The 19,190-nt window shown below is 42.5% G+C and overlaps 1 protein-coding gene across 2 annotated transcripts in view; it reads right to left on the reverse strand.

The window, feature by feature from the left end:
• Positions 1-1,948: 1,948 nt before the first annotated feature.
• The window catches only part of vwc2l (von Willebrand factor C domain containing 2 like), a 29,051-nt gene continuing 11,809 nt past the window's right edge, over positions 1,949-19,190 (reverse strand). For both annotated transcript variants that reach the window (XM_021597493.3, XM_021597494.3), the window contains 2 exons: positions 13,547-13,676; positions 1,949-5,845 (listed from right to left, as the gene is read on the reverse strand). In XM_021597493.3, the coding sequence (XP_021453168.1) occupies positions 5,694-5,845; positions 13,547-13,676 (282 nt within the window). In that variant the 3' untranslated portion in view covers positions 1,949-5,693. The remainder of the gene's footprint in view (positions 5,846-13,546; positions 13,677-19,190) is intronic.

Raw genomic sequence — 19,190 nt, forward strand, 5'->3', positions numbered from 1 at the left:
TTTATACCTCCCTGCTCGATGATGATCAAAGATTATAAACATTTCAGCACTTTTCAGTGTTTTGAATGAAGGAGTAGAAAATCTCTCAATTTTCTTCTCCTGGGGATCTTTTCATAACGTCAGTGCTTTTGAGAAGACCCTTTTCTTTGAATGAATTTTAGATTGAATTGTGTTTGTGACTGCGTATTCTGTTTTCTATGACTTGCAGTTTTCTTTAAAGATAAATAATCAAACTGTCTTTGAAAGCAGACATTTTCAACACTAAAGTCACCTCTTCCCTCTGGGCTGTGCAGAATGAATGGTATGCTTCAAAATAAACACCATTGTTGCAGTAACAAAATGACATAGTTGCAAGGGAATGCATTATTTGTCCCGACTGTAATTCATCTTAATTATATATATCCAATACAAACTCTCCTATCCCTGGTAGGAATGGGCTCATTCACATCTAATTGGGAGTGTCAGCCCTTTAAAACTAAGAGGTGGGTGGGTGGGGGATGGAGGGGTGTGTCTCAAAAAATCGATTCTAAAGCGAGACGAAGAGTAGAGCAGAAAACAGGAGAGCAATTAATCGTCTAGTCACCAAGTTGGCACTTCCTGTGGAAACTGAAAACAAACAAGTTTTATTTTCATTTTGTCTCTGGCAGCAAGAAGACGAGAGAAAAAAACACCAACCAGCGTTACCCACCAGACAGAGCACAGTCAACTGCTTTACAGACCTGGGTTTAAATAGTATTTGAAAGCATTTACTTCATCTGTGTTGAATACTTCATCTGTGTTTGATGGAGCTTGACTGGCAAAATGGAAGCAATAAAACAGTGACGAAACGGCAAGGCAGGCAGGCTAAAGCTTTAGAGGCAAAAGTTGTTGAAAGATTTCAAATAGTATTTGTACCCAGGTGTGCTGCTGCAGCTTTCTGTCTCTGAGCCCCGAGGTCCTGGGTATGTGCCAAATGGCACCCTATTCTCTATATAGTGCACTACTTTTCACCAGGGCCCATTCACATAGGGATCTGGTCTGAAAGTAGTGGACTATATAGGGAATATGGTGTTATTTGGGACATAGCCATCCTCACTTGGCTATCTCCCAGGATGCCCCTCTCCTTCTCAATAGGATTAGTCAGGGATAGGCCTAATTGCTATTGATTGCTGTGTGTCGCATTAAATTGCTTCCCCCTTCCTGTGCATGCGGGAGGTGGAAGGGGGAAATTAGTGGTGCGGACAGACAGAACCTCAGCTCAGCCTGGTAATGAATAGGAAAGCGACATAGAACCAGAGAATTTAAGCAGATATAAAGTGTGTATCCAAAATGACAACCCTATTTCCTACATAGTGCACTACTTTTGACTAGAACCCTATTGGCCCTGGTCAAAAGTAGGGGAAAGGGCACTATACTGTTTAGGGAAGAGGGTGCCATTTGGGACAAAGACAGAGGAAAACCCTGACTCCCTTCCTTTAGTAGACCTCAGAAATGTGATTTCTCTGAAATGATGTCCTCTATCCATACATCAATAAAATTGACCTACACCCAAACCAGTATCCTCTTTTTCCTGGTTTAGGCTATGAGCCAGGCCCTATCCTCCAAAGAGTTATTTTCTGACCTCTGCATGGTTTGTATGACTGGTGTTAGTAGGTTGTGGAGAGCTAGCGAAATACATCCTGTTCTCTTGCTCCCAAAAACATGGGGATGTGAAAGAGCATGATGCTTCAGTTGTAAGTCATATGAAATATTGTCCATGTCAGAGGTGAAGAATTGGAAGTAAAATGTTCAGAGGTCATATTTTGAACAATAAGTTACCTTTCCTACAATAAAGTGGTGAAGAATTGCACTTGTTCAGTATCTGCAATCTGTGCACTCTCAACCTGAGCCTGAGTAGGAGTGTGTTTCCGCCTGGGCGATAGAAGTGCGAAGGAAGAATAAAAGAAGGAAAGAAATCGACACACACACCTTTGCTGTATAATAACACTTATTTTTCAGTCTTTAACAAAATAGTTTTTGTCTTCATAAATAATACACATTTTCTTTTCTCCACCTCTGATTTCCAGAACACACATTATACATTTTGAAGGTATTTACAAGTTATTATACACCATGAAGGGCACCAAGGGTTGTTTAATTTCATTTGGAATAAACATCTGGAGTGTTTGATTAGATGTACCCACTGTCTTCTAAGCTATGGTGTAGAGGTGTTTGTGTGTCTTGGTACTTCCAAACAAATCCTGTCTTTATTTTATTATTATAATTTCTGGCTCTAATTCAATATAACATTTAAATTATAACAGTAGGAGTTAACATTTGTGTAATCTTTAGGACTAACCCACAGTGCCCATGTAATAATACAGTTTGATTGTTTAAGTGTTTTTCTCTCCATATTAGATAGTACTCTTGTTGGTTTTCAGGCACACTTTATATAAGAGTTTCTGTAAAAAAAAAGAAAAAAAAGCAATAGAACAATCTTTCATAGCGTCCAGCTACAATAAGTCGGTGTCTCATGAAAAGAGCAATGGTATGGTACACCTTTACAGCATGGTGACAGGCGGTGAATGAGCAGTGTTTGGAGTGGGTTGTCAGGCTAGTGAGTGCATGAGCAGTAGGCTAGACTTTCAAGGCCAGAAACACACAAAAGACCAGACTCTTTTATGAACAGAAAATGAACAGGGATATTGACTGCTCCCTCAGACTATCTTTTGATACATTTGTTTAACTATTGCTCAATAAGGCTAATTCTTCACTCCAGCTGGGGTCTCAGAGATGGATTCAAAATCTACTGCACACTTCAGAATATTCTCCTACCAAACTGGAAGGTCACTGTACAGTTGGACCACTCTGAAAGCTCCCTGTTGTAACCCGTTTAAGAAGTTGTGTGGTAACTGGTGTTAAAAACAATTACGAGACTACTGCCTTATTAACCTTCATTCTTGAATGTGTCCTTCTGCATTACTCTAATAAGACATTCCTTCCATCATTGCATAAATGTTCACGAGACAAACAACAATGCCAACGCTAATAGAGAGAAAGTATCATAATGAGTTGTTATCAATGTGAGAGGGGTAATTTCAACATGATCTAAGACCGGAGGGTCTGCTCTGCATGAGCTTGAGGGAGGTACTAAGGGATCACAGGTTAGCTGACCCTACAACCCACACTACTACTAAATCATGAAGCTCTTTACATTGAGATCAACCATTAAAAGGGCTAAAAAAAACGTTGAGAAATTAAAAGATAGCTAGCAGCCTCGTTCTACACAAGATACACAAAATAATAAAGGAGGACGAAACAATCTATATCCAGTCATAAAAATGAATGACCCAGATATCAGGCCTATGATAGACCTAATTAAAAGAGATGACTGATAAAGGTGTCACGGAGTCTCATACAATGTATGGACCTGTAGAGTGATGTGTATTGCCTGTGTAGGTATTCTGGCTTGAGAGATGGAGTCTCTCTTCTCATTATGACTGACTCATTCATCACAAGACAAGGTCATGATAAAAATGACTTGAGCAACTCTAACCATAATGATGCAATCTAAATTTAAGTCCCCTTCCCTCATTCGTTCATCTTTTGAATTCCCCATCATTCAATAATAATAAGACTGCAGGCAGCTGAGTAGAACAGAATGTAGTCTACAATACTGTGGCTGCAGTGCAGACAGAGATATGTTTGGGAGGGTCGGCTCGTTAGGTAAGGTATATGTTGTTTGTGTCCCAAATGGGACCCTATTCCCTCTACAGTGCACTACTTTTGATCAGGGCCCAAAGGAAATGGGATGCCATTTGGGATGTAGTCTATGTGATATTCTATTCCGACACCTCTAGTCAGGGGTCTCCTGTGTTCATTTCTGTCTCATTACCAGGAGCTGGAAGGCGTTATTAAGTAGTTCATCCATCAAACAGGAGGAATAGCTTCTAAAAGGTTAACAGGAATGGATTCTCACTGAAACACATACAAAAAGTATCAGTGATGAATTGCATGTGCTTAGTGGGAAATTCGCCTTCGAATTAATGACTAGTATTCATCATTTTAAAAAGAAAGAGAGCGTGTGTTGTGCACGCTACACAGGTTGGGTGGAGTTGGTTGGAGTGTGATAATGAAACCAATAGGAATTTATAGGCAAAGCAATGCATTAGCTCAAACAATCTATTGTGTAATCTAAAAACGGGAGGATAGGAGCTTTTTTTTTGTTGATCTCAGCGAGAGCCTTATTGGCTTCAGTGCTTCTTCTTGGGGTACAATGTATCAACATGTTTTAAGGTGAAAAGGAATTACCAGTACTGTGCAAGCTGTGTGTATGGGCCTCTGGAGGACGAGAGGGTTTGCGTACAAGTATTTGTGTGTGTGTGCATATGTGTGAGTGTCTGAGTGCTCCTTTGCTTTGAAGCATCAAGAAGACATATGCAGATTTCCCCTTTGTCTCTCTCAGAGTTCTTGCCGAGTGTGCTTGGTGCTTGGCTTCTGCCTACAGACGAAAGGCGGGCGACGTACTGCTGAGAGCAGAGAGGCTCGGCCTGAATACTCCTTGATTAAGGGAAATTAAAGCAGGCCGCTGCTTGGCTCGCTAATTGCTTAGATAACAAGTTCAAGCTGTTCGCTCGGAGGAATATTTTTTGTTGGTTTGGGCCGTCAGGGAAAACAATAAAGGCAATTAAGCCAAGAGGAATGGCCCCGGTAGTGTATTGATGCTGGAGCAGTTTTTACCCCCTCTGTTATGGGTTGCATGGCTTCTAACTAAAGACCTTATTTCAACTCCTGTAGTAAGTAAAGTTGGTTCCCTTTTCTACTTTTTCCAGTGATTTATCACTTACTAATGTATTGGTTGGATAAATTGGATAAAACTGACCTCCATTCTCCCCATGCAGAGAGGAGCACCTCAAAGACAGTCTCATCAATAATATTCTGTGTTGTAAATACTGTAACTGAGGGGATCTGTTTGTGGTTATGCAGCTTTTGCCAGACCAGATGACACATCGGGATGCTGACATTGTATGTCATTAATTTCAGTGACCCCATCCCCAAGAATGAACTTTTGTTATTGACTCAAACAGAGATCATACAAGAAGTGAGAAGCCAAGAGCTGTGAGTGATATCCTTGGGTGACCATTGTAAATCACACTGGAGCGGCATGATGAAGACATCTCACTTATTCGATTTAAACACCAGACCCATTTTTTCTAAAAGCGCCATGAATTGTGTGCTTTCTGGTTGTCCGGTCATTGTGTCCTGTTCAACCCTCCTAGATCTCATTTTCAAAACACCTGTAAGTGAGTGAGTGAGAGCTACAACAAGCTTACAGACTTACAGAAAACAACTGAGCATTTTAACAGTGCCAACGGTTAGGAGGAAATTAGTTCATGAAATATATTGTGTTTATAAGCAGCACAAGCAAGAAGTAATTATCAGAAAATATATATAGTCACACAGTCAAAACAGGGAAAAAACAGTCTCAATAAAAGTTCCTGCTCTCTCCTCTCCTCTGTGTTTAAAGTTGTGGTGGTGTGTAGGTACTGTGTACAAGAGCTTTTCATTTCAGCTAGTTATGCAGTCTCCTAGCCAAAGTTGCCAAGGAATTGGGCTCCTGTCCTGTCCATCATATCATATCAATAACACAAGATGAGGGCATTGTTGGTTTGCCACGGCAGCAGGCAGGAGCGCTCCCTGACCGCACATCACCGACACTGTCCCGGGAGGGGTTTCTATGACAACGTCTGGCCGTTGAGGCACTCCCGGCGCAGGCACTGTGCTGGCTTCCACCAGTCCCCATTGTGACAGCGGCAGATGGTGCAGTCGTCCACCTTCACTTCAATACCGGCTGGGATGATCGTCGTTCCGGCAAAGCAATTTGGACCTGCCTCATGGGAGGAAAGGACGAGAGCGAGAAGAGAGGGAGGGAGAGAGATGGAAGAAAGACAAAGAGGGAGGGAGGGTAGAGAAAAGGAGAAATGAGTGTGGTGGTGGTTCTCTCGGGGGGGTTCTGTTAGAAGAGGATGGCAGAGTGATGTGGAGAACCCTGCCTGGGGAGTTTTGAAGTCAGAACCGATGCACAGATCCTTTCACGGGCATGCACCGATGGGCTTGTTTTTGCAACACTAAAGCGCTTTTGTTAGCCTGGCTCTCCCTTGACGTAGAACGCGTTGCATCCTAATGCACCGCGAGCAGAGGAGGAGAGGAGGCTGGCAGATAGGGCAGGCAGCGGCTTGGCAGCACAGAGAGGGCTGGAGTATATATACACACACACACACACACACACACACACACACACACACACACACACACACACACACACACACACACACACACACACACACACACACACACACACACACACACAGAGAAAGCTGCTTTGAGGGGCAGGAGGGAGATTAATCACTCCTAGTCTGCATGGAAAGGCCGCCTCAGCCTCTGTGGAAAGTCCCTCTTGAACACAGAGCTACAGTCTGCATTTTATGGCCTCCGCTATCCTTTCTCAAATACAAAGCTAACACAGAGCTATAGTTTGCATGGAAAGGCCTCCTCAGTCTTTCTACAAAGTCTTCTTCAAACACAAAGCTCCCCTACATCATATTCTTACTGGTATCTTTTAACTAAAGTTGCAAAGGGAGGGTATTATATTGGAAACTTAAGAAGTTTACCAGTCACCTACCAGAATTTTGGTATCTTTCAAGGATTTTATGCAATCCATCACAAGACATCTAGTGGTGTCACAGGCGTCTGTAATTATCTCTGACCCTCTGTGTGGACTTATCACATGACACAGCTGTAAAACATGATCCTAAATATAAACCATCAACGTAGTGAATCCCATTGGTGTCGGCATGACACTTTTATTTATTTTATTATGTCAAAATATATTTGTTGCCAATGTTTTGGTGTCAAACTGCTGGCAGTTGTGAAGAAAAGTCAATAGTTGGAAGAGTTAACTGAAAGAATGAACTGAAAAAAATGCCATTGTTGATTAGATGCTTTTTACTTTAATTAGGCTAGTTTTGTTGAACCATATACTAGAAGCTAATCGACAATATAGACACAGATATAACAACATTCTTAATATATATGAATACAATTTTATTTTTACAAGTTACCAAATTTACAATAGATTGCCATAGATTTTCTGTTAATTACCAAAATTACTGAAGATTCTGGTAACTTACAGTTGAAGTCGGAAGTTGACATACAGTCGAAGTCGGAAGTTCACATACAATTGAAGTTAAACTGAGTTTTTCACAATTCCTAACATTTAATCCTAGGAAAAATTCCCTGTCTTAGGTCAGTTAGGATCACCACTTTATTTTAAGAATGTGAAATGTCAGAATAGTAGTAGAGAGAATGATTTATTTCAGGTTTTATTTCTTCACATTCACATTATTTCTTCACATTCATCACATTCACATTCCGAGTGGGGCAGAAGTTTACATACACTCAATTAGTATTTGGTAGCATTGCCTTTCAATTGTTTAACTTGGGTCAAACATTTCGGGTAGCCTTCTACAGGCTTCCCACAATCAGTTGGGTGCATTTTGGCCCATTCCTCCTAACAGAGTTTGTGTAACTGAGTCAGGTTTGTAGGCCTCCTTACTCACACACGCTTTTTCAGTTCTGCCCACAAGTTTTCTATAGGACTGAGGTCAGGGCTTTGTGATGGCCACTCCAATAGCTTGACTTTGTTGTCCTTAAGCCATTTTGCCACAACTTTGGAAGTATGCTTTTGGTCATTGTCCATTTGGAAGACCCATTTGTGAACAAGCTTTAACTTCCTGACTGATGTCTTGAGATGTTGCTTCAATATATCCACATAATTTCCCTACCTCATGATGTCATCTATTTTGTGAAGTGCACCAGTCCCTCCTGCAGCAAAGCACCCCCACAACATGATGCTGCCACCCCCGTGCTTCACGGTTGGGATGGTGTTCTTCAGCTTGCAAGCCTCCCCCTTTTTCCTCCATCCATAACGATGGTCATTATGGCCAAACAGTTTTATTTTTGTTTCATCAGACCAGAGGACATTTCTCCAAAAAGTATGCTCTTTGTCCCCATGTGCTTTGCTGTTGTTCTGGAATTGATTTGCACTTTTCGCACCAAAGTACGTTAATCTCTATGAGACAGAACACGTCTCCTTTCTGAGCGGTATGACGGCTGCGTGGTCCCATGCTGTTTATTCTTGCGTACTACTGTTTGTACAGATGAACACGGTATCTTCAGGTGTTTGGAAATTGCTCCCAAGGATGAACAAGACTTGTGGAGGTCTGTAATTTTTTTCTGAGGTCTTGGCTGGTTTCTTTAGATTTTCCTATGATGTCAAGCAAAAAGGCACTGAGTTTGATGGTAGGCCTTGAAATACATGTCAATTAGCCTATCAGAAGCTTCTAAAGCCATGACATCATTTTCTGGAATTTTCCAAGCTGTTTAAAGACACAGTCAATTTAGTGTATGTAAACTTCTGACCCACTGGAATTGTGATACAGTGAATTATAAGTGAAATAATCTGTCTGTAAACAATTGTTGGAAAAAGGTATTGTGTCATGCAGTAGATGTCCTAACCGACTTGCCAAAACTATAGTTTGTTAACAAGACATTTTTGGAGTGGTTGAAAAACTAGTTTTAATGACTCCAACCTCCAAGTATGTAAACTTCCGACTTCAACTGTTGGTAATTACCAGTAGCTTTGCAATCCTACTTGTGACAGACTTAACAATTAATGTTTTTCAGTGCGCACATGAGATTTGGTTCTGGGTGCTGAGATTAGGAAAGCCTTGCAGCCTCTCTAGAAAGTCTTCCTCGAACAGTACTTCCCAGCACACCATAGCCTACCATACACCACACCAACATTTTATTACACCAGCATATAATCCTGATGAATGATTAAGGCGGAATCAGTTTTTTCTTGAGATTACATTAGTTTTGCGGTTCCCTTTTTCTTCAGATAAGATTTGTGTTCCTTTTATCCCAAGATTTATTTAATATCTATGGAAAAGCTAATTATCTCCAGATTGTGTTTTTGATAATCAGATGGCTTGTGAATGACTTACCCTGCTGCCTTCTATGGGTGCGTTCCAATAAGATCTCCTTTCTTCTGAAGTGTGCACTCGTTCACGACTTTCCAAAATCTAAAGGCATTGGATGGGTGGAGGCATGGGTTAGTGGGAGTTTCCACCATATTTCGAATACAAGTGATTTCCCTTCAAATCAGTGCAGGGAAGTGAACAAGTGCACACTTTGGGCGGAAGGAGAACAAGATCACACTTTGGGCGGAAGGAGAACAAGATCACACTTTGGGCGGAAGGAGAACAAGATCACACTTTGGGCGGAAGGAGAACAAGATCACACTTTGGGAGCATGGAGATATATAAACCGAGACGTAGCCAAGGATTCATAGTTTTCCACTCCTTTTGCAATCTCATAAATAGCTATTCTACACAACAACCACAGTGATAGATTTTAGTATTCAGGTTTTGTGCTCACAATCTTCAGGAAACAGCACCTTTTTTATTATCCTGCTACAGGAGAGCATGCAGGTGGTGGCAGGAATTTTCTGTCTCCAGTTTTAATCATTGAAACGAAGCAATCAGTGGCTCAATTGGTGTGACGGTGACTTTGGAGCCGCTCTTTTAAACAGTCCAACAGAGATCTATAAAACCTTCTAGATTCTCTGAAGGGCGGGCCTTTCAGTCTAAACCTATTCCGAGGATCGTTTCTAGCAGCAGAACACTTCCACCTACTCTCAGGGAAATGGCTTTACTGATTGATTTGTGTGACCAGCAAGTTCACAATGACATTGTCTTTGTCCAAAACGATCAGATCAAAAGTAGTGCACTATTTAAGGAATGGGTCCCGTTTCAAATGCACGCTTAACTGTCTGTTCAAACCACATATGATAATATTAGGAGTGATCATATGTAAAAACAATAATAATAGACTTACACATTAAAGCCCCACATGAGGGACATGAACCAGCAGAATTCCAAATATGCAATGACAAAACTTCAGTGTTTCTCGAAGGTCTAATATTTATTGCATTCAAATATCTTGTCTCTAGGCCTGGGTTGGGCTCAATTCGAAGGCAGTCAATTTGATTTGATAAAAGTACTTTTAAAAAGTTTTGTGACTACTGTATCTGCTGGACTAAACAAACCTAATGGCCTGATCCAATATATAACACACCAAAAACCCTCTAGTCTACTACCTGCTTCCAACACCTTACCCACTCACCCTCATCTATGTACAGAACGAGTCTCTTCTCCTGAAATTATGTCTGCATAAAAACATTACGCACATTACAACAATTCAACAATCATATTCTACCACCACCTGCTTCCAACTCCTTACCCACCTCACCCTCATCTATGCCCAGGAACACTCTCCTGGTCTTCTCAGACATGATAAAAGCCCATCGATTGACCTGTACCTCAATGGACACATCATGAGTGAACTATTGCCAAGACCTAACTCCCATTGATCCACCATCCACCCTTAGTATAGCTGGCATGGTTTACAGACAAACAGGGCAGAGGTTGATGAGAGAAGTGAGCATCGAGCAGCCCTGCCAAGTGTGGTTGTTTACGACTGGAGAGTCACAGCAGGAGGAAAGCACAAGATACTTCCCAAATGACACCCTATTCCCTTCATAGTGCACTACTTTTGACCAGAGCCCTGTTCAGAAGTAGTGCACTATAAAGAGAATATGGTGGCATTTGGGACATATCCACAAGCAAGGACACAGTCTCCACTGCCTATCACTGCAGAAGATTGACAAGACAAGGCTCTGGGACTTTGGGACGTTGCTCCATTCAAAGCCAATGCTTGTCTGTCAGGGCTGTCAACAGGGATGCATGTTACCTGTCCACAGCTGTCTCTGTGTGTTGTCACATGACTGTCCACCTGGAAGTTACAGTGACAGACGGTTCAGATGAACAGTAAAAGACAAAAGCTTATAAGACTAGCTCATTTCCATGTGTATTTCCCCTGTAAAAGGGAAAAACAACTTTATGTAGGCTACATTTACATTATTCTGCATGTAAATTCATATTCTATCCCTTTATGATATAGCTAGGTTGTTCAAAGCAAAACCTAACAGACAGTTGCATAATGCTGAGGGTTTCCTCAGCTCCTCAGTTGCCCAAGAGGAAACCTTGAAGAAAGCCTGATGAAGCCCTCTACATGTTAGGGTACTTTAGTCAACATGTGTCTGCTGATGCAGACACTTTCTGATGGCTAATCGGGAACATTTTCAGGGACAGATCTAGCCAGGTACAAGCCACCAAAATAGGGTACTGCCCCTGGAAATCAGGGACGCCTGGTCGCCATATCTAAGGGGTCATATGGAAATGTTTTGTTTGGTTTTCCAGACTTTGGCAAAACAGTGGGATCAGAAAGTGTGTGTGCGTGTGGTCACGTCCGCATGGACTTCAGAGACTTGTGTATCCTAACTGTAAGTTGCTCTGGATAAGGACGTGTGCTAAACGGCTAAAATGTTAAGGTAAATATAGGAAATAGGGTTCCATTTGATATGCATACTATCTATCCAATCTGAGGGAGGCTTTGTAGTTTTGAAGCGAACCATCATCTCAAGAGCAGGCGAAGTGAGAAGGCATGTCTCTCTGTCTCCTGCAAGCTCCTAAAGACGTCCAACTGGAATAGGCTACAAGAAGGGATCTGTCCTCTATCCTCCCACAGTACACCAGGAATGAGCATTACACGAAACACACACACACACACACACACACACACACACACACACACACACACTCCAGGCTCAAGAGAATAATCTTGCCAGAGCTGGCAGTGGTTTCTTAGGGGGGTGGAGATGGCAGGCTCGCTTAAATGCCACCGCCACAAGGGCGTCACCGTATCCTGTCTGTGTGGATTAGTGCTTCCTCCAGCTGCAGGCCCAGTGTGTGTGTGTAGCGCGCACGCTTGTGGGTGTGTGTGTGTGTGTGTACAGGCATCTTCCTTGTACACCTTCGTTACCCTCTGTCAGAGAGCTTAGCCTATATAGGTCAAACTACGCGACAAAGAAAAATACGCAGTCATTTTAAGGTAGATAATATTTAGATTTCATCTGAAGTCTAAATTGGGAAATGTATTTATTCATCTATCTATATATTCTTCAATGAACAATATCCTGAGTGGATACTCTAATGTGGATTTCCTTGATCAACCATCAGTTCAGTCCCTCGATTGGCTTTTCCTTTGATAGAGTTAGCCTATACTAGGGCACAATTATCATCATGAATTCTGACCAGCAAGAATATATCCTCATAGTGGGTATTTGGCTCAGGTAACAAAATATACATAATCAGATGATAATTAAATCATTATGCCATTCCAGCATATAACGTTCATGATCCTTGATTGTCCCAGTTGTCTATTGATCAATCCAGCCCCTGAGGCTAATGAAACCAAATGAGCCACAACCAGACCAGCCAGCTACTCTTGCTCTCTCTCTCCCTCTCTCAATCTCTTGGATTGGGCTGGCTCAGCCATATCTCCTGCCCTGACTCCTATAACTAGCCAATGAGCCATCGGAATTCTATAATTATAATTTGGGGATTGGTTGCGACTGACAAGGGCATCAGGGCAACATGGAGATAAAGGGCCCTCCAGGGGCCCATTATGAGCAACACACACACACACACACACACACACACACACACACACACACACACACACACACACACACACACACACACACACACACACACACACACACACACACACACACACACACACACACACACACACACACACAGAGTTATGCTCTCTCTGGATGCCCCGTAATCAATGGGCCAATCTGAGCCTGTGTTTTTTCTGCTTAGTGTGTCGTATTTAATTAAAGCAGTTAGTATTGTCCTCATTAGCAGTCAGGCAGCCCCCCAAGGCAACAATTTATATAAAACATAAAACACTGAAAGAGACTGAAGACTGATCATCAAAAGACAGACATAGAGAAATAGATCATCTTTTCATTGGTTTCGATGTCATAAAAGTTTAATAATTTTGTATTGTGTGTGTGTGTGTGTGTGTGTATGTGTGTGTGTGTGTGTGTGTGTGTGTGTGTGTGTGCGTATATGTGTATGTGTGTGTATGTGTGTGTGTGTGTGTGTGTGTGTGTGTATGTGTGTGTGTGTGTGTGCGTGTGCGTGTGTGCGTGTGTGCGTGTGTGCGTGTGTGTGTGTGTGTGTGTGTGTGTGTATATGGGTTGAGTTTGAAACAGTTACAGGTTTCACGTTTATTTGCGTAATGAATGTGTAATGAATACAATGGAAGTGTTACTCTCACAAAAAAAACTATAAGATCAGTAAGAAATATACAAATACACTAGCCTCGTTCATCATTCTGTTTTGTGAAACAATGGTGAGCACAGCGTCAGTCTGGTTTACCAGGCTGCATATACACAACAATCAGCAATGCAATCGTAAGGTTCATGTACAGAAAGTTTGTGAGTGAAACCGGTGTGTGTTTGTGTGTGTGTGCATGTGCGTGTGCGTGTGTGTGTGTGTGTGTGTGTGTGTGTGTGTGTGTGTCCGAAAGACACAACTGGAAGAGCCCTTACCGTTTTTACAGATGGGACAGCACTGTTCTGGCTCGTAGACTGGGTTGACACACTCTGGGACGGCACAGTCAGAGACCACACAGTGCACCTCGTTATTTGGTTCACAGCGACACCACTCACAAGGCGAAGGCTGGAGGGAGAGAGGGGGAGGGAGAAAATGGAGAGAAAAGAGAAAAATATATATTTGAATTGCATTTGAAAACCAATCATCTTACCATTGTAAACAACATGCTGGCAAGATTACTATTAATATCAAGTTGGTTTCCCTGACAATAAAAAGCCTTGAAAAAATACAAGGTTTATTCGACTGAACATTAAAAAGGTCAACCCAGGTCTGTAAGGTTACTCATTAAAACTCATTTGTAAACCCATTTGAACTCCTCTTGAAAAATATTATATGGCCAATCACCGTGCCTAAGCCACAATGCTTCGTCTAGTCAACCTTGGGGAGAATTCTAAAAACAGATATTGAATTGGAACATATCAAGCAAGCCAAATCAACCGTATCTACATTGGACTAAGAGAAAACTTAGCCCACTTGAAACAGAATGAACTCCAACAGTTGTTGTCAAGCCATGTCTACATAAGCTGAAAACAGTTCGTTTACCCACTGACCACATTTCAATCATAGTTTGTGCTACAGGCCATTTGTTGTGTAGAATTTATGCTGTAATGTTGTAAGGTACAGTGAAAGCAATTCACTGGCTCTAGAGAATGACAAAACTATCTTTCATTTGCACATTCACCCTCAGCAAATGGTTTCCTTTTAGCAATATTTAAAGTCCCCTGCGGCCCCAATGGCCTTTTCTCTGGCCCAACGCCCAAAGTGTGCCAATTAAACACACTTCCATATGTATGAGTCAACATCTCTCTGCCTGCATCTCAAATGGCTCCCTATTCCCTATATAGTGTACTACTTTTGAACAGATGTCTATGGGCCCGATCAAAAGTGGTGCACTATAAAGGGAGTGGGGAGCCATTTGAGATGCAGACAGAGAGATGTGCCTGGCTGGCTGGCTGGTGCATGTGTGAGTCAGGGTCAATAGGGTAGAGTGATGAGAGAGAGGCGAGCCCTGAGCCCTCTCAGTAGCCAGGGTGTTTAAACTTTGTACATACTGTAATTGCCAAACTGAGACTGTTCCACACACTAATGATCCCCTGTCTATTCCTTCAAATTGAATTAATAACACTGTTTGGCCTCAGAGCCAAGGGCTTGTGAACTTATCCATGGACATGCTCCCTAATTGTGCTGAGCTCAATGTTAAACAAGAACAAACAAACAAGTTTGTGTCTGGGGGTGAAATGGCAGTCTTTAATTGTCAACTGAAACTGAATGACTTTTACTGAGAAAAACCTCACTGTTTGTAATACCATACTATATCCATGCAATTACCACTTTATCCTGCGCTGTAGTGTAAAGTGCTAACCATATTCCTATTGAACCAAATCTTTGGTGAAATTAAATATTGGTTTTGAGTGTGCTGGCCTATTGGGTCACCTGACAGGCAAACCCGTTTACTTTAATACAAATCAAAGACACAATTCATAAAGAATCTGTTCAAAGTTGAACAAACAACTAGAATAACAGTAGCATCCCTGGGATTGAACTGACTACTTTATTGGCTGGGTGCTGGTTAGCATACATAAAGCATTCTCAATCACGATTTAATTTGAGAATGCACTTTTTATCAACGTAGATATTGAACCAAATGTAATATGGTGAGATTAAATCTTGTTTTTTTCAGTGCACTAGTCTGTGGTCCCCTGATTTAACCAAACCAAGTAAAAAATTAATACAGAATTCGCTCAAAGTTGAACAAACAACAACAATCTCAGTTACATCCCGGGGATTGAACAGATGTCTGCTTGCAGTATTTTATTGGCTAAATGCTGGTCAGCACACATAAACCATTCTCAATTACAATTCCATCTTAAAATGCATCTTTATCAACAGACCAGTCTGATTGCAACGTTTCCAACACATGAGAGACTTAAAGGGATATGAAATTGTTATACAACTGTAGCATTGAAATTATGATCTTACAGAACCTTTGGAGGATGTGAGCTGTCAGACAACTCAAGCATCCTCTGCTTGTATAACTAGTAAAACGTCATTTCATGATACAGACTTTAATGAAACCTGCCATATTCACAGGTTTCGTCCATTTTTTAAACACTACCAGCCTCTTCAACCTGTGATACCTATGATTGACATTTGAATAATAAAAATTTTCACGCAATTGATCTTTTCACATACCTATAACTTTGTCCCTTTGAAAAATACTGTGAAAACATGTCTCTCAGCACTAGACGCACAGTAAAATGCCTTAAGTGTTCTGTATGTAAATGTATGGATTTATATAGCTGACTGTCCTTTGGGTGAATTTGCTTGATCTGGTGCCACATTTATGGGGGAGGTTATGAATCCGAAACATGCTAAAGGTTAAAACACTGACAACAAGCCTTCACTGAACTCTATTTAGCATCATATACTCAACATTTAAAAATCATCTTTATGGCACAGATAGAAGATGTGAAATTGCACACTACTCCTGGAGGGACACATTATATATGGATGGTTGAATTCAACTGTATCTATTATTTATTTATTTTTTCTAAATTGTGTTTCTTCCCTACTGTATTTGTTCATGTGCTGTCAGGGGGTCTCTTACGAAGACTGTAAGATTAATTTATTCAACGGAATCAACCAGAACAATTTAATATTTCTCTGTAATCATGACAAGACAAACACAATAAATACAATTTGTTGACTGGTTGCATTGTCATACATTAGATACATCTGAAATAACAGTATATTTAGCCTTAACGGGAAGGACACTTTCCGTACTTATTTTTCCTCAATAATACATTGCAGGCAAGTGCACACGTGTCCATCAATTAATTTACTGTAACAGGGATAGAGTGCTTTCAATGAAACCCTGTGTGAGATTTATTGTACTGTGAAGTGAATTCATGCCCTGGTCTGTAAGTACTACAGTAACTCACAAAATAAAGTAGAACACCAAGACTATATTTAGCCGTGCCGAGGGATGTGTTAGTATGTTTCTGAATCAAACTATATGGTGATTTGTGAGCCAATCCACATTCATATTAAAGTGAACTGACCATCAACACAGCAATCAAGACTGTAGTAGTTGAACTCTGAGACTTTTGGGAGGAGGGAAATGAGGAAGACACAGACAAACTCCCTGGGGCGTAGATAAGGATGCAGTTTGGGGTGAGGGAGAGGGATGGGGAAAGTCATGCAGTTGCAGGGTGCAGGCAAAAGTGATGAGGGCTATGGAAATCCAAAATACATGCTAGTGACGCCCACGTCAAAACATCTTATCTTAGCAGGGTGATGGAGACCAGAGAGGAAAGGTGGATTGGAGATGGGAGATGAAGGGATGAGAGAGGGGAGGTGGAGATGGGAGATGGGAGAAGAAGGGAGGAGAGGTTGAGATGGGAGATGAGGGGATGAGAGAGGAGTGGTGGAGTGGAGATGGGAGATGAAAGGAGGAGAGAGGAGAGGTGGAGATGGGAGATGAAGGGATGAGAGAGGAGAGGAGAGGTGGTGGAGATGGGAGATGAAGGGAGGAGAGAGGAGAGGTGGAGATGGGAGATGAAGGGATGAGAGAGGAGAGGAGAGGTGGTGGAGATGGGAAAGGAAGGGATGAGAGAGGAGAGGTGGAGTGGAGATGGGAGAGGAAGGGATGAGAGAGGAGAGGTGGAGTGGAGATGGGAGATGGGAAAGGAAGGGAGGAGAGGTGGAGTGGAGATGGGAGATGAAGGGAGGAGAGAGGTGGAGATGGGAGATGATGGGATGAGAGAGGAGAGGTGTAGTGGAGATGGGAGATGAAGGTATGAGAGAGGAGAGGTGGAGTGGAGATGGGAGATGAGGAGAGAGGAGAGGTGGAGTGAAGATGGGAGATGAAGGGATGAGTGAGGAGAGGTGTAGTGGAGATGGGAGATAAAGGGATGCGAGAGGAGAGGTGGAGATGGGAGATGAAGGGATGAGAGAGGAGAGGTGGAGTGGAGATGGGAGATGAGGAGAGGTGGAGTGGAGATGGGAGAGGAAGGGAGGAGAGGTGGAGTGGAGTGGAGATGGGAGATGAAGGGAGGAGAGAGGTGGAGATGGGAGATGACGGGATGAGAGAGGAGAGGTGGAGATGGGAGTTGAAGGGATGAAAGAGGAGAGCTGGAGTGGAGATGGGAGATGAAGGGATGAGTGAGGAGAGGTGTAGTGGAGATGGGAGATGAAGGGATGAGAGAGGAGAGATGGAGATGGGAGATGAAGGGATGAGAGAGGAGAGGTGGAGTGGAGATGGGAGATGAGGAGAGGTGGAGGTGGGAGATGAAGGGATGAGAGAGGAGAGGTGGAGTGGAGATGAAGGGATGAGAGAGGAGAGATGAGTATAGATGGGAGATGAGGTGGTGGAGATGGGAGATGAAGAGAGGAGAGAGGAGAGGTGGAGATGGGAGATGAAGGGATGAGAGAGGAGAGGTGGAGTGGAGATGGAAGATGAAGGGATAAGAGAGGAGAGATGGTGGAGATGAAGGGATGAGAGAGGAGAGGTGGAGTGGAGTGGAGATGAAGGGATGAGAGAGGTGGAGTGGAGATGGAAGATGAAGGGATGAGAGATGGAGTGGAGATTAAGGGATGAGAGAGGAGAGGTGTAGTGGAGATGGGAGATTGGAGATGAAGGGATGAAGGGATGAGAGAGGAGAAGTGGAGATGGAAGATGAAGAGATGAGAGAGAAGAGGTGGAGTGGAGATGGGAGATGAAGGGATGAGAGAGGAGAGGTACACCACCCTACCTGATTGGCTCAAACACATTAAGAAAGAAAGAAATTCCACAAATTTATTCCAGGTGACTACCTCACGAAGCTGGTTGAGAGAATGTCAAGAGTGTGCAAAGCTGTCATCAAGGCTAAGGGTGGCTACTTTGAAGAGTCTCAAATATAAAATATATTTTGATTTGCTTAACACTTTTTTGGTTACCACATGATTCCATATGTGTTATTTTATAGTTTTGATGTCTTCACTATTATTCTACAATGTAGAAATAGTAAAAATAATGAAAAACCCTGGAATAAGTAGGAGTGTCCAAACTTTTGACTGGTACTGTAGGTCCTGGATGGCAGGAAGCTTGGCCCCAGTGAATTACTGGGCTGTACGCACTACCCTCTGTGGCGCCTTACGGTCGATGCCGAGCAGTTGCCATACCAGGCAGTGATGCAACCAGTCAGGATGCTCTCGATGGTGCAGCTGTAGACCTTTTTGAGGATCTGAGGACCCATGCCAAATCCTTTCAGTCTCCTGAGGGGGAAACGTTGTTGTCATGCCCTCTTCACGACTGCCTTGGTGTGTTTGGACCATGATTGTTTATAGGTGATGTGGACACCAAGGAACTTGAAACTATCGACCCGCTCCACTACAGCCCCGTCGATGTGAATGGGGGCATGTTCGGCCCCCCTTCTTCTGTAGTTCACGATCATCTCCTTTGTCTTGCTCACATTAAGGGAGATGTTGTTGTCCTGGCACCACACTGCCAGGTCTCTGACCTCCTCCCTATAGGTTGTCTCATCGTTGCCGGTGATCAGGCGGTAGGCTTGTTGTGTCTTCAGAAAATGTAATGATGGT

This window comes from Oncorhynchus mykiss, chromosome 3 (genome assembly GCF_057628025.1).
Source record: "Oncorhynchus mykiss isolate SJ-2025 chromosome 3, ASM5762802v1, whole genome shotgun sequence".
Lineage (NCBI taxonomy): Eukaryota > Metazoa > Chordata > Actinopteri > Salmoniformes > Salmonidae > Oncorhynchus > Oncorhynchus mykiss.